This window comes from Antedon bifida, chromosome 1, assembly GCF_963402885.1.
Source record: "Antedon bifida chromosome 1, ecAntBifi1.1, whole genome shotgun sequence".
In the NCBI taxonomy this organism is placed as follows: Eukaryota; Metazoa; Echinodermata; class Crinoidea; order Comatulida; family Antedonidae; genus Antedon; species Antedon bifida.
The window spans coordinates 24,656,935-24,671,735 of NC_136226.1; the positions used below are offsets into that span (position 1 = coordinate 24,656,935).

Below are 14,801 nucleotides of genomic sequence, written 5' to 3' on the forward strand. Positions count from 1 at the left end.
TAGAAATAAAACAATACTCATTCATTTATGTTAAGTCAATAACATAATAACCAACTAACATCATATTATATATGGACATCTTTAACCATGCAGAAAATCATAATCCATAATACCCATAATAAAAGGTTCGAGATTTCAGGGTGGTAGAATGAGTCTTCTTGGGTAAGGACTATAAACCGTAGGTCCAGTGTACACAAAATGATCGTGTGTGCTTTAATGAACATCAGTACATCTTTTGATGGGTTACCCGGTGTACTAGTACATCACAGTCACTGTCATGGAGAAAGCGCCATAGTTGGCAGCACTGACATGACATGATGCAGTGAGGCATGCATTTGAAAAGTGTAACATCTTAATGTCCACAGCGCTATGAGCAATGATAGTTGAAATGGCACTATACAAATGGAGATTATTATAATTATTATCAAAATTGCAATCTCTCAATCTTGTTGCTCACACATATCACTTTTGTAACCTTATAATATTTTCTGTATTTATTATAAAATCATTCCTATAAAGATAAAATTACACAGATCAGATGATCGGTAACGACAAAAATATGATTATCTATTATGACCATTTACACAAAACGCAGAGCGAACAGCTGAGCGGGATAGATAGAGATTCTATGAGGGACGAGCATGCAGTTTCTGCTTACCGTTATTGCTCATCTGTGTGAATTGGCTTGACTCCATCAGAGTCTTCGCACAGGTACAAGAGTGACTAATACTTAGTTTAAGCTTAACATTTACTATTCCTGACTAAATCCTGATTATCAGATGATAACATTGTATACAATCATACTGGAAAGTATATAAATAGTGCAGGTGCATACATACCCTTCCTGTATGTGTTTGAACTGTAGGTCAATAGAACCATCAAAGTGTTGAAGTAGATGTTTTAAATAACTCTTAAAGTACTCTACATCTTGCTGTGAATTAAGAACAAAAAAATACATTATGAATAACAATACAAATTGTTTATACCATAGAGATAGATTCAATATTCAAATTTAAAATATGATAAGTAATGAAGAATTTGACCATGGAGGTTTCTTAATATTATATTACACTGTACAGTAGTTAGTATTTTCAATGGAGGAGGAAACTCTTGTAACAAGAGGTTCGACCCATACAAAATGTTTACAAAATTATAGTTACAAAATGTAAGATCAGTGGTGTAACGCAGGCCTGAGGCCCCTGGTTTACAAACCCTAAGTGGCCCTCCAATGCTGGAGGCCTTGGGCATTTTTAGCCTTTTCCGACATATTTTAATGCCTGTTTTTTCCTCCTCCAGGGGCTCACAGTGAGTGCTCATTATAGCTGTTATGCAACTGTGCAAGATAACTCACAATTAATTAATTGTTTTTATTAATTCTGATTAATTATTATCCATTTTCTGTTTTTATACGACGTGATCACTTTCAGTATAATAATACTGATTTTAAAAGTGAATCACAGATGTAAATGAAATATCATTTTAAATATGATGTTAGGGATAATAAAGTTGTTTGAAGTGAAATGAAAATAAGGAACTTTATCTTATTTCCTATTAGAGGGTCTTCCACGATTTCGATCCAAGTCGGCCCTAGACCGTCTCGGCCAAAGTCAAGTCGGCCCCAAGTCAAGTCGGCCCCAAGTCAACTCGGCCTCAAGTCAACTCGGCCTCAAGTCAACTCGGCCTCACGTCAACTCGGCCAAAAAATAATCGGTCAACTCGGCCCCGTTAAAGTATGGAACGCAAAAAGTGTAAAGGAAGGGGATTAATAAAATAATATTTCTTCACATTTTATTACCTATGAATAATTCTGACTTTTAATGAATATTAATATTTAGACAGTTTAGCAAAAAAAAATAAGAATGATTTCACCAACTTTCCTTTATTTACGTTTAATAAAATTTCAAATTGCGAAAATTGTTCAAATTGCGCATAACAAACAATTGATTGATAAGCATTCATACTATTATTAATGATTACAATGAACATTTGGATAATAAATAGGAACAAATTGTAGGCCCAATAATGATGATGCACGTACGTGGGCGCGTATGTTCGTTCGTGCGTCAAAATTCAATAAACCTGTCCGATATGCGAGGACATTCATTAGGTGTAATAAGATTGTTTGGTTGAATCATTTGAGGTATAAAATAATGTTGACTTCATGGTTGAATCACGCGTAGATTTCTTCAGTGTATGCATTTGTTTAGGCGACAATATCTGAAACCAATTCGTAGCTGTGCCTCCCTGCGCCTTTAGCAGCTATTTCGATATCTACAACTGTTACGTGTTTCCGCTGACCGGGGAATTCCCCTTTTTTTTAAACGCAAATCATGGACAAAAACGATATGTACGATCATTTTTTCTATGGCCAAATGGGGGAACGTAGACCTACGTCTTCGATTTACTAAAATGTGGTACTTGCACGTGTTTTTGTAACACGCGGGTACTTCTATTCATATCGGCAATGAGATCATTTTTTATATGAGTATTTTTCTTATTTCTTCATTTTTTTTAAAGCGTGGATAGTAATTTAATCATAAGAATATTAAGCACTTTTTGCGTTCCATACTTTATTGTGGCCGAGTTGACCGATTAGTTTTTGGCCGAGTTGACCTGCACCCTCTTCCACACCTGTTCCAGCACGGTTCTGCTCCGGTACCGGTAAATCAAATCAAATATTTCGTTTTGACGATGATCCACACCGCTTTGCACCAATCGATATGCACATAGTCACGTGAAAACAAAACATTGACATTCGAGAGTCGGACCGGAATTGTGCCGGAGCAGGTGTAAAAGACGCTTAAGAAACAGTGTGACCTTCCGGATACAATAAATTAATACCCTGGCCGTAGTGTTAAAACATACAATATATTGTCTTTGTTTGTTTGGGTGTCCTAGTGATAATGTAGAAAGAATTCTGTATCTTGTATAAGCTGTAATTGATTTCCGTGGGATTCAAGATAGTTTGTAGAATGTGCATAACAAACAAATTTGACTCAGATTAAAATCCCTTAATTAAAATTATACTGTATTCTCTTCAAGGAGAATAGGCTATCATTGTAAAACTGGTTTTCCACTAGGTGAGTATGTTCAATGTAATTGTAAATCAAATTTTCATATTCATATTTTCATCTTCCAAATCCCTTTCTGCAACAAATTATAGTTATACAGGTACTTGAGTTTTTTGCTTCAGCGAAATTAGTAGTTAGAATTGTTTCTTCTTTTTGCGAATCGAATAATCGTTGTTTAAACAATGAAATAGATTAATTCACAGACCTATGATTTTACATATTTTTTGTTATATTGAATCCAAAACTTAACATAATTATTAGTATAATAAAGAACAAAAAAACATCCATTATGTGTATGTTTAATTAGTTATGAATAATAAATCAACAAGGAAAATATTTCAATATTGTTCAAATAAAATTTAAAAACACATTATGAATAATAACAATAGATTTTCTTAAATACCCATTCCCTACAATTTTTGACGTTTTGTAAAAACAATGCATTATATATTTACTTTAAAAACATAAAACCAGGGAATTCCTTGTCTTAAATGTACATTTTATAGTAAATTATGATAAAAAGTGAGAAACAATGCAGTACCTAAGTAGCTCTCGTGAAATTTCTCTTGTGGACAGTCTTTAGGCCTAGCCTGGCTAGACTTAGTTTTGTTGTCCTACCTGGTAAACATCGGTAAGGTACGAACATCGTACGCTAGCTATTATAGGCCTCTGGTCTGGCATTGTCTAGTTGCTGTATTAAATGTCTTTCTTTTTTAGAAGATTTCGTGGGGAAGACCTGGTATTTCCGCTGAAAAGTTATGGTTCTTTCATTTGTTTTTCTTTTGTGATCGATTAAAAATATGGGTGAATCAGAGAAGATAAACGAAAATATCAATCTGCTCGCAATGCATGTTGGGATTTATAGCGGGCCGCTTAAATTATTATAATCAACTTATTTTTCACATTTTTGACCGTTGACCGATGAAAAAGTTTTCGCAATAGGAGCATATAGTATTTATTTCTACATTAAATGTAGTTTGTGACCTTAAATTAGATCTAAGAAATGACAAAAGATTATCTATATTAAATTAATCAAGCATAGAGTGCATTATATTAAACTATTTCCAAAATACAATAAAAAGTACATTATGAATAAACCAACTTGTAATTTAATCATCTGAATTGTAATCATATATACTGTAATAATGCATTTACCTACAGTAACATTTAAAACATAAAGGTCATGAATAATAGTAAATGAATAATTAACTGATTGTAAATAATCTAGAGAAAATACTGTCTTTATCATTTATAGGAAATGGGTCTATTAAATTTAAAGTTGTTTCTTGTCTTAATTAAAATATGTATTCATATGTTAAACATGTTTATGTAGTCGCTGCAACATACTGTAACAGGCGGCTTTAATAGTAATTGTTATGTTTTTATCGGAGAACTTCCTTTATATGGACTAAACAAATTTATTAACACTCAGTGTCTAGAATTGTAAAAGGGGAAGATTACTGATGAGAAGAAACACCCATTGTTACTGTTAGGTAGTTTATTTTTCTATAAAAATTAATATCAAAATATTCTTGGCAAAAGGTGATAGGAAGAAGAAAGGGTGTTTTTACCAAAATGAACTACTGTGTGCTTAGTTACTATTAAAATTATACAAATAATGAATGTTTTCATAGAGTGTAATGGTACAAATAATGGCATGGTGAAATATATGTAACCTTTAAGCATTCACTGAATGACATTATTTGTACCATTACATGAATACAAAATATTCATTATTTGTTTATCTACCTACTATTTATCTAAATAGATTCCTGTCATTTGAATCAGAATGCTGTTGGAATTCAAAAGTAATAGTATAAAAAAAATATTTTCCAAACACGAAAACATTTTTTTAAAGTACTATTGAATGACCGTTCAATAGTGCGTACTATTGCACACCAAGTGACCCACAATCGTTCAATCAAATGACAAGAAATTTATTTAGGTGTTAACTATATAAAACCTATTATTAAAGCCCCCTTCCCTACGTTTTTTAGATCTAATTTAAGATCACAAACTATATTTAATGTAAAAATAATACTATATGGTCCTATTGCGATAACTTTTTTCGTCTTTAAACGGTTAAAAATGTGAAAAATAAGTTGATTCTATTAATTATAGCGGCCCGCTATAAATCCCAAAATGCATTGCGCGCGGATTGATATTTTTGTTTTTCACCTGTAATTCGCCCACTTTTCGATCGATCGTGAGGCCAAAACAAATGGAAGACTCCTAACTTTTCAGCGAAAATACCGGGTTTTCCCCAATTTGTATCAACGGAGTCTGGCAAAAATAGAAAGACAATTAATGCAGCAACTATACAACGTCAGGCTAGGTATATAGCTAGCGTACGGTGTTCGTACGTTACCGATGTTTACCAGCTAGGCCTACAAAACTAAGCCTAGCTAGGCTAGGCCTAAGACCGTTCACGAGAGGTCGATCGCCGCGAGCTACTTAGGTAGTGCATTGTTTCTCACTTTTTATCATAATTTACCATAAAACATACATTTAAGACAAGGAATGACATAGTTTAATGTTTTTAAAGTGATATATATGTATTATTTTCCAAAAAACGTCCAAAATTGCAGGGAAGGGGTCTTTAAAGTATTATATTTCAATGTAACAGGATTTACGAGTTAATAACCTTTGACTGGCATGCATTATCATCATTGTAGTCGAGGGATATGGAGGGCTACAAAAAAGGCTAGGTCTTGCACACTTTATAATGAATGCTAGTCAAGTCACCCCATTGCAAAGTCACCCCATACAAAGTTGCCCCATCGCAAAGCGGCACCAAAACAAAGTTGCCCCTGCACAGTCGCCAATCAAATGTTGCTTTTAGAAATAGAAAGATTATTCCCGGTTGGCACACGGTTACGACACTGATACATTTTACATACCCAGTCAGCATAAGATAGGCCGATATAACTGTTTTAACAAAAGGGGCGACTTTGTTTTGTTGGGGAAATTTTGCGATGTGGGTGGGGTGACTTGACTGGATCCGTTTTTTATAATAGCCTAGCTAGCTAGGCCTACAGCCCTAGATAGGGCCGCCCTAGCTATGCCTAAGCTATCTATCTAGGCCACCCTAGGTCTAAAGTTAGTCTCTAGGGCTAGGCCAAGCCTAGCTAAAATAAAGGATTTGGCCTAGGCCTTCTAGGACCACTAGGCTAGTAAGTAGTAGGCAAGCCTAACTAAGGGCCAGCCAGGCCTAGGCTAGGCCTCTCTAATTATTTTATTTCGAAAGATAAATTTATAACCACTAACCTTTTGCTTGAATAACGACCAGATCTGATAGAACTGCTCATCATTTTTCAAGCTCATGGTTACAGTTCGCTAATAAAGTACATTAAAATTGATAAGTTTGCATTTGTAGGGCCCTACCTAGGCTAGGCCTACAGAAAAACCAAAATAAACAGCACTTGTCGATCTCGACACACACACGGCACACGGAACTAATTTATAAATGCCGCCCTCTATAGTTTCAGTATCTTGAACTTTTTAGTATTTTCTGTTAATTTACCTCTACCACCAATGTAGTCGATCGCATGTGTTTGTTAGTAAACTGAAATTGCATTTTCTCGAGAGCGGCATCCATCCCATAAGGGATATATTCCACATGGTTGCCTGCTATTAACTAGAAAGCCACTCCAAGAGTGCATACCTCTGCCTACTGTAAAATTCTCCTATAAGATTTTTCCGGGAAAATATATATATATATATAAATCCAAAGGCAAATTACTGAAAAAATGACAATGCTGTGGGTATCAGTGACTGGATCTCAATGGAGATACAAAAAAAAAGCGAAAAGCTAAATCAAATAGATAAGTAAAACAGCCAGAAAATTTAGCAGAGCTTTCGGGCAACACTAGCCCTTCATCAGTGCAAGGTAAATATATATATATATATATATATATATATATAACGGTCTGATACTTTCAACCTGAGTATATATAGGCCTATGTATACGGCCACTGAATCTAGTTGGAGGTAGCATTTCAAGACCCTCCAAACAAAGAGTAGTCTGATATTATACAGAGTACCATATGTTACACTTTTCTATGTACTGTGCCAATTCTTAATCTTATTCAATTTCGTTTACAAGGAGTGGATGCGTTACGAACGATTTCCAGTATGACTCCTTAGGCCTACCATAACCAGCAGATAATGACGTGCTGCAACCTGTAAAGGCACAGAAGCTGATTAGATTATTCTTAATATGCCTGGTTTTCAGCCACTTTGTTGTTCACGATACCAGACATCGTCCATACTTTAGTACGGTCAGGGGCGGATCTAGGGGTGTTGCCCTAGTTGCCCAGGCAACACTCTTAATTCATGCTAAATGTTTTTTTCTGCTACTAATAATGTTGATCCCATTTTATTGTATACCGTACTGTAATCAGGGAGGTATAAAAATAAATTATTGTTATTATATCCACTGTTATTGCAATAATGATTGGGATTTGAATAATTTACTTTTCAATATTTATAAAAATACATTTACATGATAAACGAATGGCCGCTAGATTGAACCGAGAAGGTAACTATATATTTACAAAACTTGTGTGAAGGTAATAGTATTGTAATAGTGGTGGTTTACGCTATTTGCTGGTTGCCGTGGGCAAATACATCTCTTTGAATTATGTTCACAATGTACTATGGCTTTGAGAAAGAGGATTTGGTTTGGTTTTCTACATTGACGTCCGTTGCAATGATTGCTAAACTCCGCGGTAAATCTGGTTATCTATTGGCGAAGTTTGCCGGATTTCCGAGAAAGAATTTCGGAATTGTTCGGGTAATGTGATGTTGTTCGATTTATATAGCGCTTATACAATCAAAAGATTGTCCCAAAGCGCTGAGAGAAATTACAGAAAGAAATTACAAAAGAAAAAAGATGGGTTTTTAAGAGTGTTTTGAAAACTATGATAGAGGATGCATTTTTAATAGGATCAGGAAGATTGTTCCACAGTTTAGGAGCTGCAACCATAGGTCTTAAGGCGGCTGAGTGGAACAAAAAGTGCAGATGGATTAGTGGTCGACCTATGAGATCTTTTGCAACTGAAGATCTACGTATAATTAAATTGGAAATATATGAAATAATTCAATTCAATTCAATTCAAGAAGCCAGTGAAGTTTATATAATATTGGTGTAATATGAGCAAATCTTGAAGTGCAGGATATAAGTCGAGCTAGCTTCATTCGTGTTGCACGAATGAAAAATTATGTTGTTTCCGACAAACAATAGTCGTGGAAGATTCTAGTGTTCAGGATACTGGGATCGCTCTACTAACACTACAGACAACTTACAAGTTCTGAAAATGAATAATAAAACACACGATAGTTGGCCTAGGTGTTAAATATATTTTGTAATGCACTTTAAAGTGATTTACAAATTACTATAAGCGTGCGGTTCATTTTTTTTAAAAAGAAATAAGTGTAATATAAGTACCGTATTATTTATAAAATTGATTTATTTGTAATAGCAGCAATATAATAAATAATAGAGTAAGAGCATTTTTTAAACAAGCATGGCTATTACTTTTCCCAGGTTGCAGTACATTAACTGCCGAACAAACATTATTATTGTTATTATTTAAAATATTAAACTACTATAAACGGTAGTAATGATAGTGTTAGATTTACATTCTTGTTTAAATTAACAAGTTAGGCCTATGGTTTAATAACATACTTAAGTTCCTTATTCATAGCAACACATTGTACTAATATCAATAAAAACATTTTAATAGTTATCTGAGATCTATTAGATTGTTAATAACATTCAGTGTTAAATGGCGCTATTATTGCATTCGTGAATAGCATTTATACCATTCGTTACGCAAGCCGCATGTCGAGAGATGGTTCACCCCGCCACGATCTAATTTTAAGTAGTTTAAAAGGGATTCGAGTTGAAAGATCAAAATGTCCAGGGGATTCAATCATTTTAGGCATACTAGCTAAAATACCACGATTCTGAATTATCATCTTTCATTCTGTTATAATACCAGCTAAATGAACACATTCAAATGTTATAGATAACTAAATGTGCTATTGATTATGCTTGATTATACATGTTCTGGTGCATCCAGAATAGATTTTGCTTTGGCCGATTGTCATTTTAAAAAAGAATAAAAATGTTTGTCATGTACAAAATAAGAACATCCTCTTTGATAATATATACAGTAACTTGATGAGTTGTGAGATAGTTCCACCAAAACGTATTCATGAACGACAAGACAGATAAAATAAATGTCATATCCGTAAGCAAGGTAAGACTTAACGTTAAAGTAACAACTGTGGTCATATCAGGTTGACTGTTTTTACCTAAACTAAAATATTAAGAACATCATCTTGGTATTAACTTCTTGGGTAGGTTCCAGCACATGAAAAGAAAAAATAATTATAAAAATATAAACAAAACACTTGTATGGTTAAAATTTCACAAACTAGACTCGAATTTAATTGTGACTGCTTGTTGTACCTGAAATATCAAAACACCATCTTAAAATTATTGGTGATGAGTTGCTTCCCGTTCATAAAAAGAAAAAAAATATATAAAGTATAAACAAAATACATATGTGTATGGTTGAAATTTCACAATCTATATTTGAATTTAACTGTGACTGGTTGTTGTACCTGAAATATTAAAACATCATCTTGAAATTCTTGGTGATGAGTTGGTTTACGTATTCATGAAAAAAAAGAATTTCAAAACAAGCATTTGTATATTATTTGTAAAACGTTTACTTTAACTTTTAGAAGCTAAAATGGAATTTTCAAATATCAACTGTCAGTGGTTGTTTTTACCTAAAATGTTAGAGACATAATCTTAATATTAACTTCTTGGTGATGAGTTGTGGTACTTCTCGAAAATGAAAGAAAAAAAATAGAATTACAAAGTTATATAAAAAAATACATTTGTAGGTAAAACGTAAAACGCTCAGGCTAATTCAACTAGGTTAATTAATATTCGAATTTAAAAGAAATGTAATGTCTTTACCTAAAATGTTGCTTCAACATCATGTCGACTTCTTGTTGATAAGTCGTAGTAATAGTGCTCTCGCCAATTAATGAAAAGAAAGAATTATCAAAGTTTTGAACAATACAATGTAGGTAGAACTTGTAATAGCTCGATCAAGGCTCTAACAATTTTGATTGCATTGGCTAGACTAGAGTAGTATAACGTGATTAAATATTCATAACTAAAATGTTGATATTGACTTGATTATGTCGTGTCGTCATCAGAAAGTATATATACAAAAAAAAAACAATAATTATTATACACTTATAAACAAATAAAGGACAGTTTGGTGGATAGAGTTGTGACTCTTCTTACCTAAAATGTTGATAACATCAGCTTGGTGTCGATTGTTGATGTAGTTCCCCTGACAAGTATCAATGAAACAAAATTTAAAAATAAACACTTTATTAGTTATTGATTTTAGCTACGTGTATTTATACAGGCCACCACACAAATAATAATTACTGTAACAAATCGATTGAACGTTTTTTAATATTTTGGTGGATAGAGTTTTAGATAACAAATGACTGCTCTTACCTAATATTATGTTGACAACATTAGCCTGGTATCGAGGTCTTGTTGATTGTAGTTTACTCGACAAATATCAACGAAAAAAATAAAGAATACACTTTGTTAGTTAGCTATATATTTACCTAGGTAAGCTTATAAAAGATACACAGATTTTCCATAAAAATATTTTTTAAAATAAATTTAAATTGTTTACCTGAAATGATATATCTCTTATCTATCTATCATTTTGTAGTCGTGGCAGGTTTGCATGAAAAGAAAAAATAACAAGTTAAGTTATACAATAATAAAATGAGGATTTATTTTAGTAGGAACAAACGTTTAATAATATAAATATAATAAAATATATAGATTGATGTATTACAATCTTAAATACAATTGAGTAATAATTTACCTATAATTGCTTAAAGGATGATTGTCGTGAATAAACGTCATGTTTTTAGCAAGACTATCGTGGTAACGTAAAAATAGAGAAAAAATATAATTAATATAAGAAAAATGATTTTTTATAAACGCGAGAGTTTTTTGTATGTTTTTTATTACAAATTATATTTAAATATAAAAATTATAATAAAGAATTATAATTAAAACTTATAGGACATCTAACCTTAAAAGAACCTAAAAGAGTTTTTTTATTACTTTTTTATATATTTTATGTTAAAAATAGAAACTATAAGTCTTATATTGAAATACATTACAACAAAAATTTAAAAATTAACAAATTGTGTATACTTACTTTTTTACAATACTTACCAATAGCAACTTAAATTGTTCGTTCTTTCAATTGTGAGCTTCGTCTCTTTTGTAATTTTATTTGAAATGTTTAATTAAGAATGAATTTAAAAGAAACACATACATTGGCGGGAGAAATAAATGGATAAAAAAGGATTTTATTATTAATGTTCTTGTGGTTGATTGTCATTTTAATATTATTTATTATCAATTTTTTTCATTATTACCGTACTATATTATTATTATTTTATTATAATAATTATTAAAACATCATAAATAATTAATATTAATTTATTCATACATTATAATTATGCCTCAGCTTTGTTTTATACTGTTTATATGTTAATATTTAAAAAAAACTAAGGCCCGTTGATACCCCGGCATGTTGGATTCCTCTTCTCATTTTCTTTAATGACGTCCAAGATGTTGATTACCCAATCTAGAGATGGTCGATCGTCTGCGTCGAAAGCTGTACAAGCCTTTCCAAGTTCAACCATCTCGCTGCTTCTAATTGCCACTCCTACAATACGTATACCATGACCGATGGAATACACGTCACCGTTAACAGAATCACAAGCACCGTCAAGGTATTTTTCTGGTGCTACCTCTGGATGATTCTTGTTGTATTGAAGAAGTTCGTTCAACGATGAAAAGGTTAACTCCCTATGTCCTCTTGGATATTGTACTCTGCATGCCATCCCGAAGTCTGTAAGCTTCGCTCTGTAGCTGGTTCCATCGTGGTGGATCAGGATGTTTCTCGCAGCTACGTCGTTGTGGAGAATCCCGCGTTTGTGTATGTAGTTGAGCGCAATGACAACCTCTGATGTCATAGAGATACATTCAAGCGCACTCAAGGACGGCTGTCCGGTTCGCAATACATCCAGGAATGTGGTACTGGAAAGGGTGAAGGTATTTCCGATAAACTCCTGTACCATACAGCATACGTCACCTTGGCGGAAGACGCCAAAGATGCGAGGGACAGAAGGAAGGTCGTCTAAAAACTTCATTACACGCGCTTCTACCACCATCTTGCCCCATGCTTCATCAGGATTTCTGTAACTGTTCAAAAAAGCCGTTTTGACTGCGACGAGGTGATAGTGGCCTGGAAAAAGATTGGATGTCATCAGGTCAACGCGACCAAAACTTCCCTGTCCAAGACGTACAGGATTACAAAGGTGGGAAACACTTGAACTAACTAATAACCGAGCAGGCGGCAGAATTTCAGCAAGTTTTGTTGTAGCATCTCTATCGTTAAGGACGGATTTGGGTGGTGAAGTGGTGGTGTTACTTTTCAAAGAACGGGACGAACCATTTAAGCTACTGGCAGGTGACAATGGCCATTGCGATGACAACGATGATGGCACACTACAAAGACGTTTCCTTTCTAGTATCTCACCGGGTGATAACTCTGACGTTGGTTGTCTGAAAATTCGCTGGATCGGAGCGGTAGACGATGATGAAGATGATGACGACGACGAGCTACAAACATGCTGCCTTGAGAGAATCACCTCTCCGGGTAATAGACATGGTGTGTTAAGTATCTGGCCAGGAGAAAGCGCGAATTTTGAAGATGACGATGTGGATGACATTGGCCACAGAGACGAATGTGATCTAGATGACTTTGATAGAGACTTTGATGATGACTGTTGTACTGATACGTGTACCTCTGACAGCGATGCCGACACTGTGCCCGCTGATAGAGATGGTGATGATGATAATGACGGCGATGACGAACTTAAGTTGCTATCCGATGATTTGTCACTTCTGATACACAAAAGATGAAGCACCGCTGTCCAAATCCTTCTAAATACTGACTTTCTTCTTGCTTGCTGGGGTGCATCTTGTTGAGATCTACTTAATTGGAAAAAAAATTCACAATAGATGTATTCAATAGTAATAATTTAATAAGATCTGTATAATAAGATTAAGAATATGCTCCTCCAGCTAGCTTGGTAGGTCTTAGACTAGACTTACTAGAGCTAGTCTTGAGTGTGGTACTTAGAACTTACGTAAGCTGTCTACGTCCTACTAGTAGTACTAGACTACAGAGAGGCCCAATAGCTAGTCTAGTAGGCCGTTTAATACGGCCATATCTTTAACTGTAAATCATATCTAACTAAATGTTTAGGTTAGTTTAAGGCCTATGCAAGGGTCTATATTTATTACTAGCTAGGCTAGTTAATTAGACTATTTGTAGACTAGAGCTACTACTATTAGTGTACTAGCTAGTAGGCCTAATACTCTAATAATAAGTAGGCATATTCTATGGTTATGCTAGTAGTAGTCCCTAGCTAGGCCTAACCTCCTAGACTAGGCCTGATTGATAGATAGGCTTAGGCCTAAAGCATAGCCAGCCCAGGTCTACCTCCTATATACTAACTAAAAAGTTTAGCCTAGCCTAGCTAGGCTCACCCCTAGCTATATGGCTAGGACTAGGCTAGGTAGTAGGCTGGGTAGCCTATCTATGCTAGCCTAGGTCCTAGAGGCTAGGCCTAGTAGTAAGTAGGTCCTAGCTAGCTAGCCCACTACTACTACTAGGCTAGTAGTAGAGCCTTGCTAGGCTAGGCCCTACCTCCCCTAAAACTCTAGGCCTAGGCTAGTTCTTCTAGCCTAGCTAGCCTAGGCCTATAGGCCTACCTATTCTCTAGGCCCTATAGTTAGGGCCTAGGGCCTAGTAGTAGACAAGCCTAACTAGGGGTAGGTAGGCCTAGATATATAGGCTAGTAGGCCAATATTGGGCCTGGCCCTAGAGCCTAGGCCTAGGCTACTTACTTTAAGTCTAGGCCTAGGCAAGGCCTACTAGGCCTAGTCCTAGCTAGTAGGATAGGCCTAGGCCCTACCCCTAGTAGGCCCTATATTGGTAAAACAACTCTTTATTTTAAAGTTTTTTTTAGAAAGTCCTATTAAACATTAGAAAAGCCAAAGGCTAGCCTAGCTAGGCCTAGGCCTACCCTTCTTCTTCTTGTGACTGGTCCATCATGATTCCTTGTTGGTGAAGATCAATCGATTTGTTGGCCATGCTTCTTGGTTGTTAAAATCTTAGAGAATTTTCGAATTCGAATTTTGCTTAGCAACACGTTATGTGTAGACAGCCAGCAGCACGTTAAAAAAACAACTGGTAGAGAGAAATCTCAGGTTGTTGTCGATTTTTAGCTGGTCGATGCGCTGCTTATATAGATAATTTTGAGCGCGTGTGCGTTCACATGTTCGAAATGCATCTTTTTGTTCTACGCGCGGTGAAAGAACGGTCGAAACGTTCTATGGTTGCCAGGATACAGTATTCGAAATTCGATCGAATTCTATTTTCAGTAGGCCTATTGCAAAAAAATAACCAAAAAAGCACTGTTACATTTTTCAATTGTCAAAAAAGGCTTACGGAAGGTCTACCAAAATGTCCAACCAACATGTTACCTGCTAATGGAATACATAATATTAAATAAATATGGCAGCAT

General features: G+C 34.6%; 1 protein-coding gene across 1 annotated transcript in view; it reads right to left on the reverse strand.

The window, feature by feature from the left end:
• Positions 1–6,455, reverse strand: part of LOC144846734 (neurobeachin-like protein 1) — a 108,815-nt gene extending 102,360 nt beyond the window's left edge. Inside the window, exons 1-2 of the mRNA XM_078703569.1 lie at positions 6,339–6,455; positions 840–931 (exon numbers count right to left, since the gene is read on the reverse strand). Coding sequence (XP_078559695.1) covers positions 840–931; positions 6,339–6,395 — 149 coding nt within the window. The 5' untranslated portion in view covers positions 6,396–6,455. The remainder of the gene's footprint in view (positions 1–839; positions 932–6,338) is intronic.
• Between the last annotated feature and the right edge of the window lie 8,346 nt (positions 6,456–14,801).